At 42.0% G+C, this 16085-nt stretch overlaps 1 protein-coding gene across 1 annotated transcript in view; it reads right to left on the reverse strand.

Moving 5' to 3' along the window:
• Positions 1 to 988: 988 nt before the first annotated feature.
• The window catches only part of Dnajc27 (DnaJ heat shock protein family (Hsp40) member C27), a 28343-nt gene continuing 13246 nt past the window's right edge, over positions 989 to 16085 (reverse strand). Inside the window, exons 3-7 of the mRNA XM_042696656.1 lie at positions 15923 to 15992; positions 14335 to 14499; positions 11960 to 12082; positions 7934 to 8094; positions 989 to 4642 (exon numbers count right to left, since the gene is read on the reverse strand). Coding sequence (XP_042552590.1) covers positions 4510 to 4642; positions 7934 to 8094; positions 11960 to 12082; positions 14335 to 14499; positions 15923 to 15992 — 652 coding nt within the window. The 3' untranslated portion in view covers positions 989 to 4509. The remainder of the gene's footprint in view (positions 4643 to 7933; positions 8095 to 11959; positions 12083 to 14334; positions 14500 to 15922; positions 15993 to 16085) is intronic.

A 16085-nucleotide genomic window follows, 5' to 3' on the forward strand; every position in this document is an offset into this window, starting at 1 on the left:
ATGTTGCAAAATACTTATCAATGTTATAGCAGTCTACAGACCTCAGCTTTCTCATTCTGCTAGTCTCTTTCCTTTTTTTGGAGGACAGGCTATTTATTATTAATTCTGTTTTGCTCTGAGGTGGCTAATGAGCCTGATGAACCACCAGTGCTGGGGTCCAGAGACTAGGACAGGCTTCCAGCCACCAAGCTCTGCCTCTCACTAGTTGGCTGTTTCATTCTTTTACATCTTTCCTACAAGTCTGGAATCAAGGCTGTTGGCATTTGCAGGACTCATCCTCTCCTGAGAGGAAACTTGAGCTAGTCCAATTAGCAAGATCACAGAGAGAGGGAAGCTGAGTGTCTCATCTAGCATCACATTCCCTCCCTTCTTCTACTGCCCTGTAGTCAGAAAGGATGGACAAGTCACACGAAGAACTGGAATGTTTACAACACATCTGTAGGATGGAGAGGATGGCATAGTTTCCCAAAAGAGGGGTGGGCCATTTTGGAAAAAAGGCGCACTGGGCAGCTGAAGGTCTGGCATTACAATGAGCAGAGCTCTTGTTTGTAGCCTCACGAGACATGATGCTTCCTGTGGACCAGTCCTTCAAGACTCTGAAATTCTAGAGTGACTCTAGTCCTTTAAGGATTAGTTATTAATAATTCAGCTAACTGAATTATATACAGCCATATACATTCTCTTTTTGGTAGTAGGGATAGAACCCAGAGCTGTTCTGCACCTCCAGGTCCTAGCCTGCACTGTTGAAAATGAGTTTCATCTGAGTTGAAAAGGTAAAGTATCTTTTTTTTTTTTAAAGGTATCCAATGCTTTCGTCACAACTTAAAAAAAATATCCAAAACAGCAATATAATTTCCTTCCTTTAGCCCTGCGGAAGCATGAGCAAGATGTCCTGCTGGAGGCCCCAGCTGGCAAGGAACTGGACGTGCTTCTAGTGTGTTTTTCACTGGAGACCAGGGTCTCAACAAATACAGCCCACAGACCAGGGTTTGATATTTGGCTTTACTTTATAAAAATACACAACTTAAATACGTATGGCACTCTGTATACAAGACATAAACATAGATTTAACAGCTTCAGTTAGTTCACCAGAAAGCAAATATGGGCATTACCTTTCAGGAGCAAAGACTCTGCATTCACAGTCAGAGGGCAAGAATGCCCAGGGGGCATCCAGGGCAAACAGCTAACCCAAAAGGTCAAGGTCCCAGCAAAAGCCCCTCACCAAGGGCCTTCATGGCACTGTACAGCTTAATATTGCACTGCTTATTAGATATAATCTCACTTTTTATCCACATCACAAGCTTCTTTCTTTTGTAGGAATGGATAATGGAAAATATCAATGTCCAGACAGCACTGACTGTCTTAAAATTGTGCTCAATACCAAGTATGAGAGACAGGAACTGCTCTGTACTCTGCCAAGCAGCTAAATTCATTACCTCAAGTTCTACAAAAAGCAGTGGCAGACTCAGGCAAGTTCCAGGGGTGCAGGGACAAATGAGGAGCCTTTCTAAGCCTACTGAGTTTACAGTTAGAGGGGCAGTACTGTCACTATCACAAGGCAATCTGCACACAGCTCTAACCTGAGCTGGAAATCTCTCCCTCCCTCTGGTGACTGTCACAGCTCTGAGGAGACATTCCAGGCATCTAACTGCCTTATCTATGGCTCATTTAACTAATCATGAATGAGGTGCTACTTTCTAGGCATAAAGAAATATTTACCACGTGAGAATTCAATACACTTGTGAATTCAAATACTTACCATTAGAATAAGTTTCCTGAGGTAAATGTAAGACTTAGACTGGTGTGCAATCTTCACAAGTACAGTGATCTTAGCACTGCTGAGTAGCAAGTCTATACTTTAAACTAACAGGCTACTAAAACTGTAAGCACATTTACATGAAGAAATAAAAGACAGTGCTGAAGTGAAAGAAATATTGACAGTTGAGAAGGAGGAGGCACAAGAGATGGAAGCTGGGGAACAAATGGGAGAAGTCCTTAAAGTGCTTAAGTAGGCTGATGGGAGACAATCCCAAATGCCTCCAGGGATTTCTCACAAGTTTAAGAAGTGTTTTTTCGTGGTGACTCAGATGTGGAAGACATGGCTTTTCTTTAATTATAGCTGTTCAAACTTTTTATTCTTTTTGAAAATTATTCTGCTAGTTGTGACTCTCACCAATGTGTTTTGAAATCTTAACTGCATGAAGACACTTTAATAAGGTTCAACTACGAAGTATACATCTGCTCCAAGCACTTAAATTAATGCATGAGATCTGTAAACGTTTGGCATGAAGTTTGTACTAAAAATACTTCTCATTGCAAATCATTCTCTGTTACATCTTAACGTTCTGAGGCTGGGGTACTGACATCTGAAAAATTCTACAACCTTAGCACTTCCCTATTTTATTCCTATTAAGTACATAAAGTAGCATATGGCCATTCTGAATGTTAATAATGAAGTTTGTTGAAAACCCAGTCCTGAAACCTAAGCCCAGGCTACATCTGAAAAAACGACTGTGAATGTATGAATGCAGCTCTAGAGAATTCTTTCTGCTCTAATCACTCATCTGAGAAAGGACACTGAATGAGGTGACTGAGTGTTTAATTCCTTACGCAGGGCCATGCCCTCAGAGAGCTGTCCAGGCAATTTGGGCAGACAGCCTAAGTACAATTACTCATTCAAAGACTCCTTCATTCTGTTACAAGAGAAACCTGAAGCTAGAGTATTTTAGACAGGAGAAAGGCCTTAAGCAAAACTTAGACCAAAAGAATTTCAGTAGGGGTCTTGTAGTCCCAAAAGCTACTTTAATGGCCAGAATAAAATCTCACAAGAAGTAATCCATCAGATCTCAACTCCTTAAAAAAGAAAATTAAGCATTTTTGATGATCACTCAGAGGAAACTGATATTGGGGAACAATGCTCTGTTTCTGACACACAAAGTGAGGCTGCTTTCAGGGAAGTGAAAAACCCAGAAAAGTGAAGTAGCTTGGATGGTACTTAGCTACTAAAGTTATGCTATTTGGCAATCAATATGGGATGGGAAAGCGGTTAAAACTCACAGAATAGTAACATTTGCTCTACTTCAAAGCTCCAACTGGCACAGGTGGCTGCAGCTAAAAATGTGATATAATGAGAGTGATGCCATAATGAGTCAGGCCACAGGCAGGTTCCCCAAGCACTGGAGAGAAGACCTCCTCTACACTATGCCTCTTCTCCACTCCCTATGATACTGTGCCACGGAACAGATTCTCCATGGGAAATTAGTTTTTATAATCTGTAGCTTAGGATTTTTGCTATTTAGAAATTTGTAGCCCAAGCAGAAATTAGAAGTATTCTGTCCCATACAGGGCTTAGATTTGCCCCACTGTCCCCAAAGGATCAACTTGTTTCTGGCCAACCAAGCCCAGGGCAAGGCTGGCAGGGGGGAAGAGAGGAGGCTGAGGCAGATGTGAGTATAGAAAGACAAAGAGAGGGAAGAAGAGGTGTGGAAGCCTGACAGAGGCTTGTGAGGACACTGCCTCTCCTACAAACACACCTGCTCTTAGCTGGTCTTCCCCTCTGGGTATGTGCCTATGTTTGGCCATGTGCAGTCTCCAGCGTACCCTGCAAGTGCTTCTGTCATGGAGCCTGCGTCTCATTCCAGTGCACAGGGCTCCCAGCTGCTCCCAGCAACCATTTCTACAGCATGCAAAGGCCTCAGATGGTGGGACGGGTAAGCCCCAGTAGTGTTCCCACATCTAAGCCTGCCTCCCACTCTTCTCTTAGCACTGGCTTCTCTCTCCCCCTGGTGGCTGCCGAAGGAAACACAGTGAATGTCAATCAGAATTGTCACTCTATTCCACATAGTTCCACAGGGGTGCCCAGAGCTCACTATAGATGCCTTTTACTTTTTTTTTTTTTTTCAGACAGGGACTCTAGTAGCCCAGGAAGGCTTAGACCTCTCAATCTTTCTGTTTCAGGCTCCTTAGTGCTGGTATTATACAAATGTGCCACCACACTAAGCTAATTATAGAATGATAATTAAAATATCACCAAAGGAACTCATTTCATTGATAATGAAACAACTTGTTTTTAACCAAGCCTTCTGGGGGCTTGAAAGTTGTCTGCTTGTTTTTGTTTTCTCTCCCTCCACTTTTTTCTCTGATGATGAATTAAAAAGTAAAAGCGTGAAATTCACACTGTCTCTTGTCTCCCTCCAGTAACCTCATGGACTTTCTCAAGCCTGTGTCTAAAGGGCAATCCCATTACAAAGCTTACAAACAGATGAGAAAACCCAACTCTGATAATAGGAAAGGGAGTGCAGTGCATAGGACGCGGGCTTCTCTTCACCTCACGCAAAGGCAGATCCTTTGTTGTAAATGCCTGCAAGATGGTAAAAGGCACCTGCATTACCGAGCTACAAATGACGGCACAGGAGAGAACAGAGCAGAGAGATTTCATGAAGGAAAACTCCATGCAGGCTTTTCAACTAGAGGGGTCTGTCTGCACTAAACGCTGTCTCCCTCTGTCTCCTATTTGATGTTTTTCAGGAGGGCTGTCCGGGCATTCACAACTGCTTTGAAGGCATCTTCACTCCCAGGAGCCGTGCATTTGTCAGGGTGGAGCAGCACAGCAAGCTTCCGGTAGGCCTTATTGACTTCCTCCCTGTGGAAAGCAGCCAGGCTTTAGTAATGGGTCGGTCCAAGAACTGCCTTTCAGCTGTTTCCACATATACTGTATCTTTTGTTATAAGCATATCCCAATTATTTACCTTCTCAAAGGTAGATCTAAAAAAAACTAAAACAAAACAAAAGAACCCCAACAACCTAATAAATAAGAGGCAATGTGTAAGTAAAAGAATCTAATACAGAACGTACACAAACTCAGAGGAAACGGTAAAACTATAGCATTAGGCACGTGGGGTTGCTGAGCAAGCCTTTGCTGGCTGGAGGATGATAGCCTGGGGTACCAAGGAGCCCCTACTCCCTGAAGCATTCTGAAAGTTGGGGCTTGGGATTAGTATAAATTGGGAACTCAAGAGTGCCAGAGAGAGAACGGACGGAGGCAGAGTGCGGGCTCACATGGGATAGTCCCAAAGGAACCCAGCTGGCTAGGGAAGAGGGGACACTCAAGGATAGGCCTGGATCATAACATCAGGGGTACTTCATGGCAAGCTGGCACTGGGAACTCTGTTTCTCAAAGGAGGGAGAACAGAACTGCGTATCATGGCTCACACCCATAATCCTAACTACTCAGGCGGCTAAGACCCACAAGTCTGTGGTTTGAATCTGCACAGAAAGTTCTCCATCAAATAGAAAAGATGAAGAAGGGACTGAGCAGACTTCCAGGTCCTGAGGAGGAGCAGAGCCTGCTGGGGACAACCTGGAGATGCTGGGACCGACCCATCCAGCTCTCCAGCACCCTCAGCAGTCAGGATACTAGCTGGTTCGAAGTACCCAGCACTACTGGGGTCAGATTAAGTTCCACCTCTGCCAGTTTTATTTCCCACTCCTCTTTGGAAAGTAACCAGGACCCACCTATCCCACACAACTGGCCATGGTGCTGTGGCCAAGTGTTCTGGCCTTTCTTTTGAATTTCTAACAGCAGTTTCTAATCTCCATCTCCAAATCAGGGAGATACTCTCTGACACCCTGGAGGTAATGGAGTTTCATGTGTCAACCTGGACACTTGTGTCTTAGGCATACATGCTAAGTCTCTTTCTCTTAGAGAAAAATTCCCTCTGAATTTTCTTGTTTTAACTTTGAATGTCATCTTTTTCATTTTTTTCTCTTTTCTCTCTCCTTTCCCCCCCCCCCCCCCCCCCCCCCTTCTTCTGTCAGTTGTGGAGCTTGAACTCCTGGGTGCTGTCCCTAAGCTTTTTTTGCTCAAGGCTAGTACTCTTATCACTTTGAGCCACAGTGCCACTTCTGGTTTTCTGGTGGTTAATTGGAGGTAAGTTTCTCATGGACTTTCCTGCCAGGGCTGATTTTAAACCACGATCCTCAGATCTCAGCCTCCTGAGCAGTTAGGATTACAGGTGTGAGCACCCAGCACCTTTTCTCTTAAAGACATTGAAGGGCCAATGTTTGCATTTCTCCCCTCCAGGCAGCTATCTGATCCCTGCTTTCTTCCTGAAGGAAGTCCTGGGCAGAGCCAGGAGCCACTGTGCTCTGAATCCACCTGCTCAGTGTGATGGTTGGCCTCTGGGTGGAGAGTGCTTGTCAAGAGATCTAAGTCATGGAGAGACTCTCAAGGGGAATTTTTGGAGAAATGAGGCTGATTCAGGTCCACCCCAATATATCAACTCTAAGGAAGATTCTTTTAAAGTCAAGAACAGTATATAGGTTGGCACCAAACAAATATCAAAATTCTCTGCAACCTAAGAAAACAAAAGCGTTTTAAGATTTTCCCCAAATGTGCTTTGTATTATTTTGACAGACCCTGTTAAGCAAAAGTAAGAGATGTTTTGTTTAATTTATTTCAGTGCAGTTATTTGGTTGGTTTTGTTTTAAAGTAGTAGGGCTGAACTCAGCCTCATTGTTAGGTAGGCCCTCTATAACTTGCGCTATAACCTGACTCCCTTTTGCTTTAGATAAGGTCTTATGCTTTTTTTTTTTTTTCCTGGGCTAGCCTTGGACCTTAATCTTCCAACTTACACTTCCTGTGTAGCTGGGACTGCAGGCACCACCATGCTCAGCTTTTTTGTTGTTGAGATTGGGTCTCAATAACTTTTTGCCTGGGATGAGATCAAACTAAGATCCTCCCAGGCTTTCCCTTCAAGTAGCTATATCACAGGCACGAGCCACCTAGAAGTATATATTTATATTCATCATGGATACCAGCATTTTATTTTTACTAATCAATACTATGCTAAGTTCACTAATAAGTAGACAACTGGCCAAAAAAAGATTTCTAATATTACAGCTTCTATCCTTTGGAAATGACATGGAAGGATTTAGAGTGAGACTATGGAGGTCTTAAAGGTCATTTAAAAGACACCAATAAGCTCTGCATTTTAGACATGAGATAATATGAGTCCCTTCACAAGTCCCTTCAAGAATGATGGTGGAAAATCAGACCCTGATTGCTTGTAACACATGAGGTAAAGGTAGTAACAGTACACCATCAGCAGTTATACTGCACAAACAATGAAGAAGAGCAACTAGACTTCTCTTCCTAATTCTTTTTCTTGAGATGGATTCTTGATATTTAACATCAGAGCTAGGGTGTGGATCAAGTGGTAGGTCATCTACCTGGTGAAACTAGTACCAAACAAAGAAATAGAGATAAAGAGAAAGCGGGGGGGGGGGGGGGGGGGAAGAGAAGAGAAGAGGGAAGGAAGGAAACAAATAACATAAATACACTCACAGATGAGGAACTACTAGAGCTCTTGAAAAAGCCAGGTCAGAGATAGGCAGATGCTATTATTAACTCCTAGGCGTCTAGAACATGCTTAATCTCAAAGAACCCCAATTTTCCCACCTATGAAATTTCTTTTTTTTTTTTGTCGGTTGTGGGGCTTGAACTCTGGGCCTGGGCATTGTCCCTCAGCTCTTCAGCTCAAGGCGAGTGCTCTACCACTTGAGCTACAGCGCCACTTCCGGTTTTCTGGTGGTTTATTGGAGATAGGAGTCTCACGGTCTCTCCTGCCCGGGCTGGCTTTGAACCTCGATCCTCAGATCTCAGCCTCCTGAGTAGCTAGGATTACAGGCGTGAGCCACCAGCGCCCGGCCCCACCTATGAAATTTCTGAATGAGTTGATTGCTGATACTCTTTCTCCCTGTTGATTTGAGAATTCTCTTTTGTAAGTTTCTCATGGTTACACTGGCTCTGAGGTCTTCTTAGCATGGCAGATGTTATGTAATCCATGTCCACATACCTTCATTTTTCTAGCCAGGTGGAAGGGGGAGCATGCCTATCAGAGCTCGGCACTGAGTACCCCGGAGCCATGCTTACCTTGATGCCCCGGGTTTGACTCCCAGCATGTCCCAGCTATCTTTGCTATTGCGAATTCTGCGAATTGTGTCTGCTTGTTCTTTGGTGAAACTAGCACTGCTGTTTGTAGTTGGACGCTTCCCACCATTTTCACATAAGTCAACTATGGACACATAAAAGGTCTGCAAGAAGAAAACACAGAAAAACTGATTCTGCCAAAATAGGAATGCCTTTCAAGTGTCAACTTAATGATTTTCACGTACTTCACTAACACTGCAAAGTCACAAATAAAGCAAATGTGTACTTTGCAAGATTTTTTTTCTTTTATACTATTTAAATATCTGGCTTAGGTACTGTCCCTTAGCTTTTCCACTCAAGGCTGGTGCTCTACCACTTGAGCCACAGCTCCACTTCAGAGTAAAGAGTCCCACAGACTTTCCTGCCTAGGCTTCCTTTCCAAGTGTGTAGCTGGACTGTAATCTGCCCCTTTCAGGCTTCCTGTCATAGATAAGATCACAGCTTTACACTACCACACTCAGCTTCTTCCATGGAGATGAAATCCAGTGGACTTTCAGCCTACAGTTGGCCTAAAACCATGATCTTCCTAATATCAGCCTCCCATGTAGTTAGAATTACAAGCATGAGCCACCAGCACTCAGAACTTCTTTTGTATGTATGTGCTAGGATTTGAATTTAGGGCCTGGCACTGTCCCTGAGCTTTTTTTTTTTTTTTTTCTTCAAGTGGTAGAACACAGCTCAAGGCTGGTGTTCCACCACTTGAGCCTCAGCTCTACTTCTGGCTTTTTGGTGGTTAACTGGAGATGAGAACTGCCCCGTCTGGCTTTGAACCACAATCCTCAGATCTCATCCTCCTGAGTATCCAGCATTACAGGCATGAGCTACCCACACTTAGCATGGCTACAAACTCTTGATCCTCCTGTCTCAGCCTCCCAAGAGCCAGGATTATAGACATTGCCATCAAATATGGCTTGAAAATGTGTGTGTGTGTGTGTGTGCGTGTGTGTGTGTGTGTGTGTGTGTGTGTGTGTGTGTGTGTGTGTGTGTGTGTGTGTGTGTGTGTGTGTTTTGTTTGTTAGTGCTACTGGGGCTTGAACTCAAGGCCTCAGTTCACTAGACAGGCATTCTAACACTGAGCCAAACATTCAATCCTTTTTTGTTTGCTTATTTTGAGAAAGGTCTCACTTTTTGCCTGGAACAGGGTCTGAGTGCAGTCCTCCTATTTTATGCTTCCTCATGAAGCTAGAATAGATATGTTCCACCACATCCAGCTATCAGCTGAGAAGGGAGTCTTAATGAATTTCTACCCAGATTAGCCTGCCAATCCTAGGCTTCCAAGTAGCTTGAATATAGCTGGGAACCACCACATGTGGATTAAGAATGCACTATGAATGAGTGCACAGAGAATCTTAGCAGAGAATTAGGAATTATGCAAAAGAACCAAATGCAAATTCTAGAACTGCAAAGAACTAAATTAAAAATTCATTCAATGGGTTTAACATCAGATTGTTGAAAGAAGCATAGCCTTAGGAACTGTGGAACAAAATCAATGATCTAGTATAAGTGTAACTGGAAAGAAAAAAACAAACGAAAATAAGGCCACTTAATTTTTGATCTAAAAAAGAGAAAACGCCAGCATAAAAACCTAGCTACTGAGGAGGCTGAGATAGTTCAGAGCCAGTCCTAGCAAGCAAATCTCCAGTTAACCAGCAAGAAGCCAGAAATGAAGGTGTGGCTCAAAACCTCAATACCGGCATCAAGAAAAAAAAAAAAAAAAGCAAAAATAAAGTAAAATAAAACCTTCCCAATTTTGATGAAAACCATCTAGCTATCAACCTTTGAAAATCAACAAATCCCAAAGGGAATAAATGTGATGAGAACTACCCCTTGGTACATCATGGTATAATTGCTAACAACTAAAGTTAAAGGTAAATTAGTGTGCCAGGTGCTCATGCTTGTAATCCTAGTCCAAGCAAAGTTGGTAAGGCTCTTATTTCCAATTAACCTGCAAAAAGCTGAAAGTGGAGGTGTGGCTCAAGAGGCAGAAGCACGGCCTTGCTTAAAAAAGCTAAGCAAGAGTATAAGGCCTTGACTTTGGGCCCTGGTACTAGAATACTCTTTACCCCCCAAAAAGATAAATTATTCAAAGCAGCCAGAAGGGGTAAAAATATAATATTTATGAAGACTAAGATTGTGAACAGGTTCAACTTATGAGACACAATGGAGGCCAATGAGAATAAAATTTAATTTGTGGAGATGCTAATTACCCTGATTTGATCATAACAGATTGTATATATATCTAATTATTATGACACTCCCCATCAGTAATGTATAATTATAACAATAACATAAAACAGAATAAAAAAGAAATTTAATCTCTAACAGTTATTACTTACTCTCCTTAGACAAGTCACTTAGTAGATGTTCTCATGTATAAAAAGTGAATTATTTGCCACACTTTGTAAGTCTCAAAAGAGATAAAATATAAAGCATCTTCAGAATTGCAAAATACCATTGAACAGTTGAGAATCATTACTGCACACATAGACCTGTAAACTCAAATAGGTCTATGTATTCAAACAAATAGAAAGCATAGCAAATGAATATCAACCCTGACCCTGAAATAGAGTTCAGCCTGTCAGCCAAAAATGAAGCCTGTCTGATAGTAGGAGGGACAATATCTTCTAAGAGGAAACGCAGCATAAAAGATACAATACTGCTGGGTGCTGATGGCTCACACCTGTAATCCTAGCTACTCAGTAGGCTGAGATCTGAGGATTGCAGTTCAAAGCCAGCCCAGGGCAGGAACATCCTGAGACTCTTATTTCCAATTAACCACCAGAAAACTGGAAGTGGGCTGTTGCTCAAGTGGTAGAATCAATAATTGAGAACAACTCGTTATAGTAATAGCTATATTACTGGAAATGTTAGAAATAGCCGAACTATCAGCTATAGTCCTAAGAAAAATTATTCATACCATCTCTCACAAACATACCTATAATTAAGAGTTGACTTTATAACTTTATGTTTTAAAAAGCCTCCTTCACTTAAAGTTATTCAAAGTTAGCAGGTTTTAAAGAGTGACCATCAGCTGGCTGCTGGTGGCTCACACTTGTAATCCTAGCTAAAGAAGCTGAGATCTGAAGATCACGGTTCAAAGCCAGCTTGGGCAGGAAAGTGCTTATCTCCATTTAACCACCAGAAAACCGTAAGTGACACTGTGTGTCTGATCGCTAGCCTTGAGCAAAAGAGCCTAGGGATAGTGCCCAGGCCCTGAGTTCAAGCCCCACAACCAACCAAAAAAAAAAAAAGTCAAAAACCCATAACCATCACTGGGTACCAGAGGCTCATGTAATCTTAATCAGAAGTCAAAGATCCAGAATTGGCAATTCAAAGCCAGCCTCATCAGAAAAGTTTGAGAGATTCTGTTTCCAAAATAACCAGCAAAAAAAAAAAACAGGCTAAAGGTATGACTCAAATTGTAGAGTACCAATTGAGCAAGCATGAAATCCTGAGTTCAAACCCTAGCACCAGGAAAAAAGAAAAAAAGAAAAACAATGACCAACTATTCAGGTTGATTGCTTCCCTGCTGACCTCATTTTTATGCGGTTGGCTAGATTCTGCATTGACCATCTTGAAAAAAATCTTCTGTTTCACTTTAAGTAATACACTAACTTGTAGACTTGATGGACCTCAGAATCACCTGGAGAGCTTTTCCAAAATATCGATTCCTAGGTTTCATTACAACTTTCAACTTCCAATAGGTCTGGAACCTAGAAATCTATATTTTGAATAAGTCCCAGTATTCTGATTATCAGCAAGGTCTGATCTGTAATAGACTGCATGCAGATATCACATACACACACAACCTTCTCACTATCTTATCTCTCTTTCTCTAAATAATTATATCAATCTATCTATAGCTTCTTTGAAAAGAATTTGTTCTAATGAAAAACTATTACTACTTTGCTAAAAAATTGGTACTACTGATCTTGATTCAAACTGTAAAATAGCAAAATGTTCATTTACCTGAAACATCTCATTGATACCTTCTCCAGTTTGTGCTGAAGTTTCAAAATACAGAAACCCTTTACTTTCAGCCCAGAGACGCCCTTCACTTTCATCAATGCAGCGATGCTTCGTGCAGTCGATCTGAAATAAAGTCAGTGACAGAGAGGATTCCTGATATCCCATTAGAATAGGCCAGAGGAGGCCTTGTCAATCCTCTACTGATGCAAAACAAATCAAAAACAAAGCTTTTTTGTGTGTGCTGGTCCTGGCGTTTGAACTCAGGTCTCTGGCACTGTCTCTGAATTTTTGTGTTCAAGGCTAGTGTACTACAACTTAGTCACAGTGCCATTTTCATTTTTTTTGGTAGTTAATTGGTGGTAAGAGTCTCAGACTTTCCTGCCAAGGCTGGTTTTGAACTGCAATCCTCAGGGCCCAGCCTCCTGAGTAGCTAGGATTATAGGCATAAGCTACTGGCACCATGCAAAGCAAAACATTTTTTTTGTTGTTGTTGTTGGTCATGGGGCTTGAACTCTGGGCCTGGGCGCTGTCTCTCAGCATTTCAGCTCAAGGCGAGCACTCAACCACTTGAGCCACAGTGCCACTTCCGGTTTTCTGGTAATTTATTGGAGATAAGAGTCTCACGGACTTTCCTGCCCGGGCTGGCTTTGAACCGTGATCCTCAGATCTTAGCCTCCTGAGTAGCTAGGATTACAGGCGTGAGCCACTGGTGCCCAGCAAAGCAAAACATTTTTTAATAATTTTTTATTGTAAAAATACTGTACAAAGCCGGGCACCAGTGGCTCACACCTGTAACCCTAGATACTCAGGAGGCAGAGATCTGAGAATCATGGTTCAAAGCCAGCCCGGGCAGGAAAGTCCGTGAGACTCTTATCTCCAATAAACCACTAGAAAACCATAAGTGGTGCTGTGGCTCAAGCAGTAGAGCGCACGACAAAAAACAATGGACAAAAAAAAATTGGACACAGGGGTTACAGTTACATGAACAAGGTAATGAGCATATTTCCTATCAAGCATTATTACTTCTCCTTTGTTTTTCCCCTACCATCTCTTCTCTCTCTCCCACCTCCATGACTACACCCCCTCTCCCCGACCCTCCCCACCTAAATTGTAAAGTTCATTTTTCAACATAGTGTCTTGTGCATCTTATTGTTACAATGGGCCAACCTGTATCCCTATTTAAGCATTTTGTTTTTTCCCTTCCCCTCACCAAATTAGAAAAGTGTATATACAAGATGCAGGGTACCAACATCAAATACAGTGAAAACAGGGGTTATACCATGGGGGAAGAACATACAAAAAAACAAACAAAAAAAAAATCACATGGTACGTTACAAATACATTAGAAACAATAGCAAGAAGAAAAAAACCACTTGTGTCCCTATCTTGGGGTTCATTTCGCTTAACAACATCTTATCTGGTCATATGTACATAGCATTTGACCTTTTCTACTTATCCCAAACATATACTAGCAAATAAGGGAAACCATGGGACCTATGTTTCTTTGGGTCTGGTTTCCCAGTCTTTCCATTTCCTAACAAAAGGGGCGATGTCATTCTTTCTGATGGAGGCATAGAATTCCATTATATATATATATCTAGAATATATATCACATATTCTTGATCCATTCATCTACTGAGGGGCATCTTAGCTATGGTAAATAATGCAAAGCAAAACATTTTTAATGAGCTCTACCAAACCAAAAGAACCAAAAAGAATAATAAAACTGACTGTAACTGATTTTTGTCTGATTTTCTATCATACATCCTACTTCCTCCCTTGGTAGAGCAGCTACTACCTTTGTGAAAGGGGCTTCATGACCTGCCACACCCAGGGAGCTGCTGTCTACTTTCTGCACCTTTCCATGGTCTACATATCCTGCATGCTCTTTCTCCCAGCAGGTCAGGGTTTGATTATCAGGCTCTAGAGCTTCTGCTCAGTCCTCAACCTGTGTCCTTAAGTAGAATACTAGAAAAATAAAACAAAATAAAAAGTTTGATGGTACTTTTCTGGTTGTTTTGGTTTTGTCTTCAGACATTCCTTTTTTTTTTTTTTTTCCTTCAGTCCTGGGGCCTGGGCACTGTCCCTGAGCCTCTTTGTGCTCAAGGCTAGGGCTCTACCATTTGAGCCACAGCGCCACTTCCAGCTTTTTTTGGGTAGTTTATTTGAGATAAGAGTCTCATGGGGACTTTTCTGCTGGGGCTGGCTTCAAACCACAATCAGATCTCAATCTCCTGAATAGCTAGGATTATAGGCATGAACCACTGGTGCCAGGCTTACAGGCATGTCTTACTGAAAGGTGGGTGATTCTATGTCAAAGAATAAAAAACCTTAGGGCTGAGCTGTCCCTTTTCCCTAGGAAGCTGAGTGGTTACCTTGTTGGCACACACCACAAATATAATATTGTCCATATTTCCATGAGGCCCAAGCTCCTGCTTCATTTCTGCCAGCCATGCATCAAGGGCATCGAAGGAGTCTTTCTGCCCAACGTCATAGACCAGAATCACGCCCTGTGTGTCCTTGTAGAATTCATTGCGCACCTTCAGATGGAAGGACAGATGCATAAGATGAGGTTCTCCAATTTCATAAGAATGTATCTTCCAGTCATTAACTCAGCAAGTATATTCTTTCGTGTACTCAGTACTTAAATCTCCATATTTACTGTTTTTTAGAGGTTTTTTGTTTTTTACAAAAATCAAAGTAACATAAAAAAACTAAATTAAAGTTCAAGTACTGGCACACACATGCAAAATCTCCTAGTACACAAAGTCTCATAGCAGAAAGCCAGGGCATCTTGCTTCAGCCCTCTCCACCTCCAACTCCACGGCCAGAGGCAATCACTAGCTAACTGTTCATAGACCTTAAAGGAATACCATCATGCCAAGCTCTTTTTACAAAGATAAACAATTAAAAAATTTTAAGGTAAAAATGACACAAATATCCACAGTTGGTACAGCCATTGAGATATTAAATCCTTATGCTGGCTTCTTCCAGGATGCTATAAAGAGCTCCAGGGAGTTTGATGGAGGAAGGGTTTGTATAACAACTTTCAAAACTCCAAATTCAGAGCCTTGGCATAATGGGATAGCAAGGAACACAGGCTTTGGAGACAGACAGACATGGGTTCACACTTACTGGCTTCATGATCCTAGACTAGTCATTTAATTTTCTGTGTCTCAGTATTCTCATCAGTATAATGAGGACAATACTACTTGCTTCAGTTAGTATGAGAACTAAGTGAAATAATGAAGGCAAAGCACTTAGTATGGTGTCTAAAAAGCTATGTGTATCGGCACTGCCTTCCTTCTGTCCTGTGCCCATTGTCTGATGATTCTCAATGTTCTATCAGAAATGGCAACCTGGCCTGGCACTGGTGGCTCATAGTGTAATCCTATGCTACTCAAGAGGCTGAGATCTGAAGATCTCTGTTCAAAGCCAAAAGGTTAGGCCAATGGCTAAAGGGCCTGGCGGGAAAGTGTGGTGTCCTGGGTTAAAACCTCAGGACCAGTGACTCATGCCTGTAATCTTAGCTAATTAGGAGGCTGAGATCTGAAAATCACAGTTCAAAGCCAGCCCAGGTAGGCAAGTCCATGAGACACTTATCTCCAATTAATCATCAAAAAGCCCAAAGTGGAGCTGTGGTTCAAGTGAGCACTAACCTTGAGCAAAATAGTTCAGAATCAGCTCCTAGGCCCTAAGTTCAAGCCCAAGACTTGAACACACACACACACACACACACACACACACACACACACACACACACACACCAATTACATTTCCTATCCCTATTTAAGGATAACATAAAAGACTAATGGGTTCCTATCAAGTTAAATCTCAGAAGGCAAGCCACAAACATGATTAATTTCACACACAATTCCAATATTGGTTGTTTTAAGTAACTCTCAAAATCACTTTCCCTGGTGTTCCCAAACACTGACAATACTGAATAGAAGGTTTCCTTACCTCATAGAAGAAGGGATGGCCAGCCATATCAAAGATGTTGACTTTGATTTCTCTATCTCTGACTTGTACTCTGAAATGTTCAAACAGAAACAATCCCAAAGGAGGTCACGGTTTCCATTTCTTTTTTTTTTTTTTTTGGGTCCGGTCGTGGGGCCTGAACTCT

This window comes from Dipodomys spectabilis, unplaced genomic scaffold (assembly GCF_019054845.1).
Source record: "Dipodomys spectabilis isolate Male_0828 unplaced genomic scaffold, ASM1905484v1 ptg000210l, whole genome shotgun sequence".
Lineage (NCBI taxonomy): Eukaryota > Metazoa > Chordata > Mammalia > Rodentia > Heteromyidae > Dipodomys > Dipodomys spectabilis.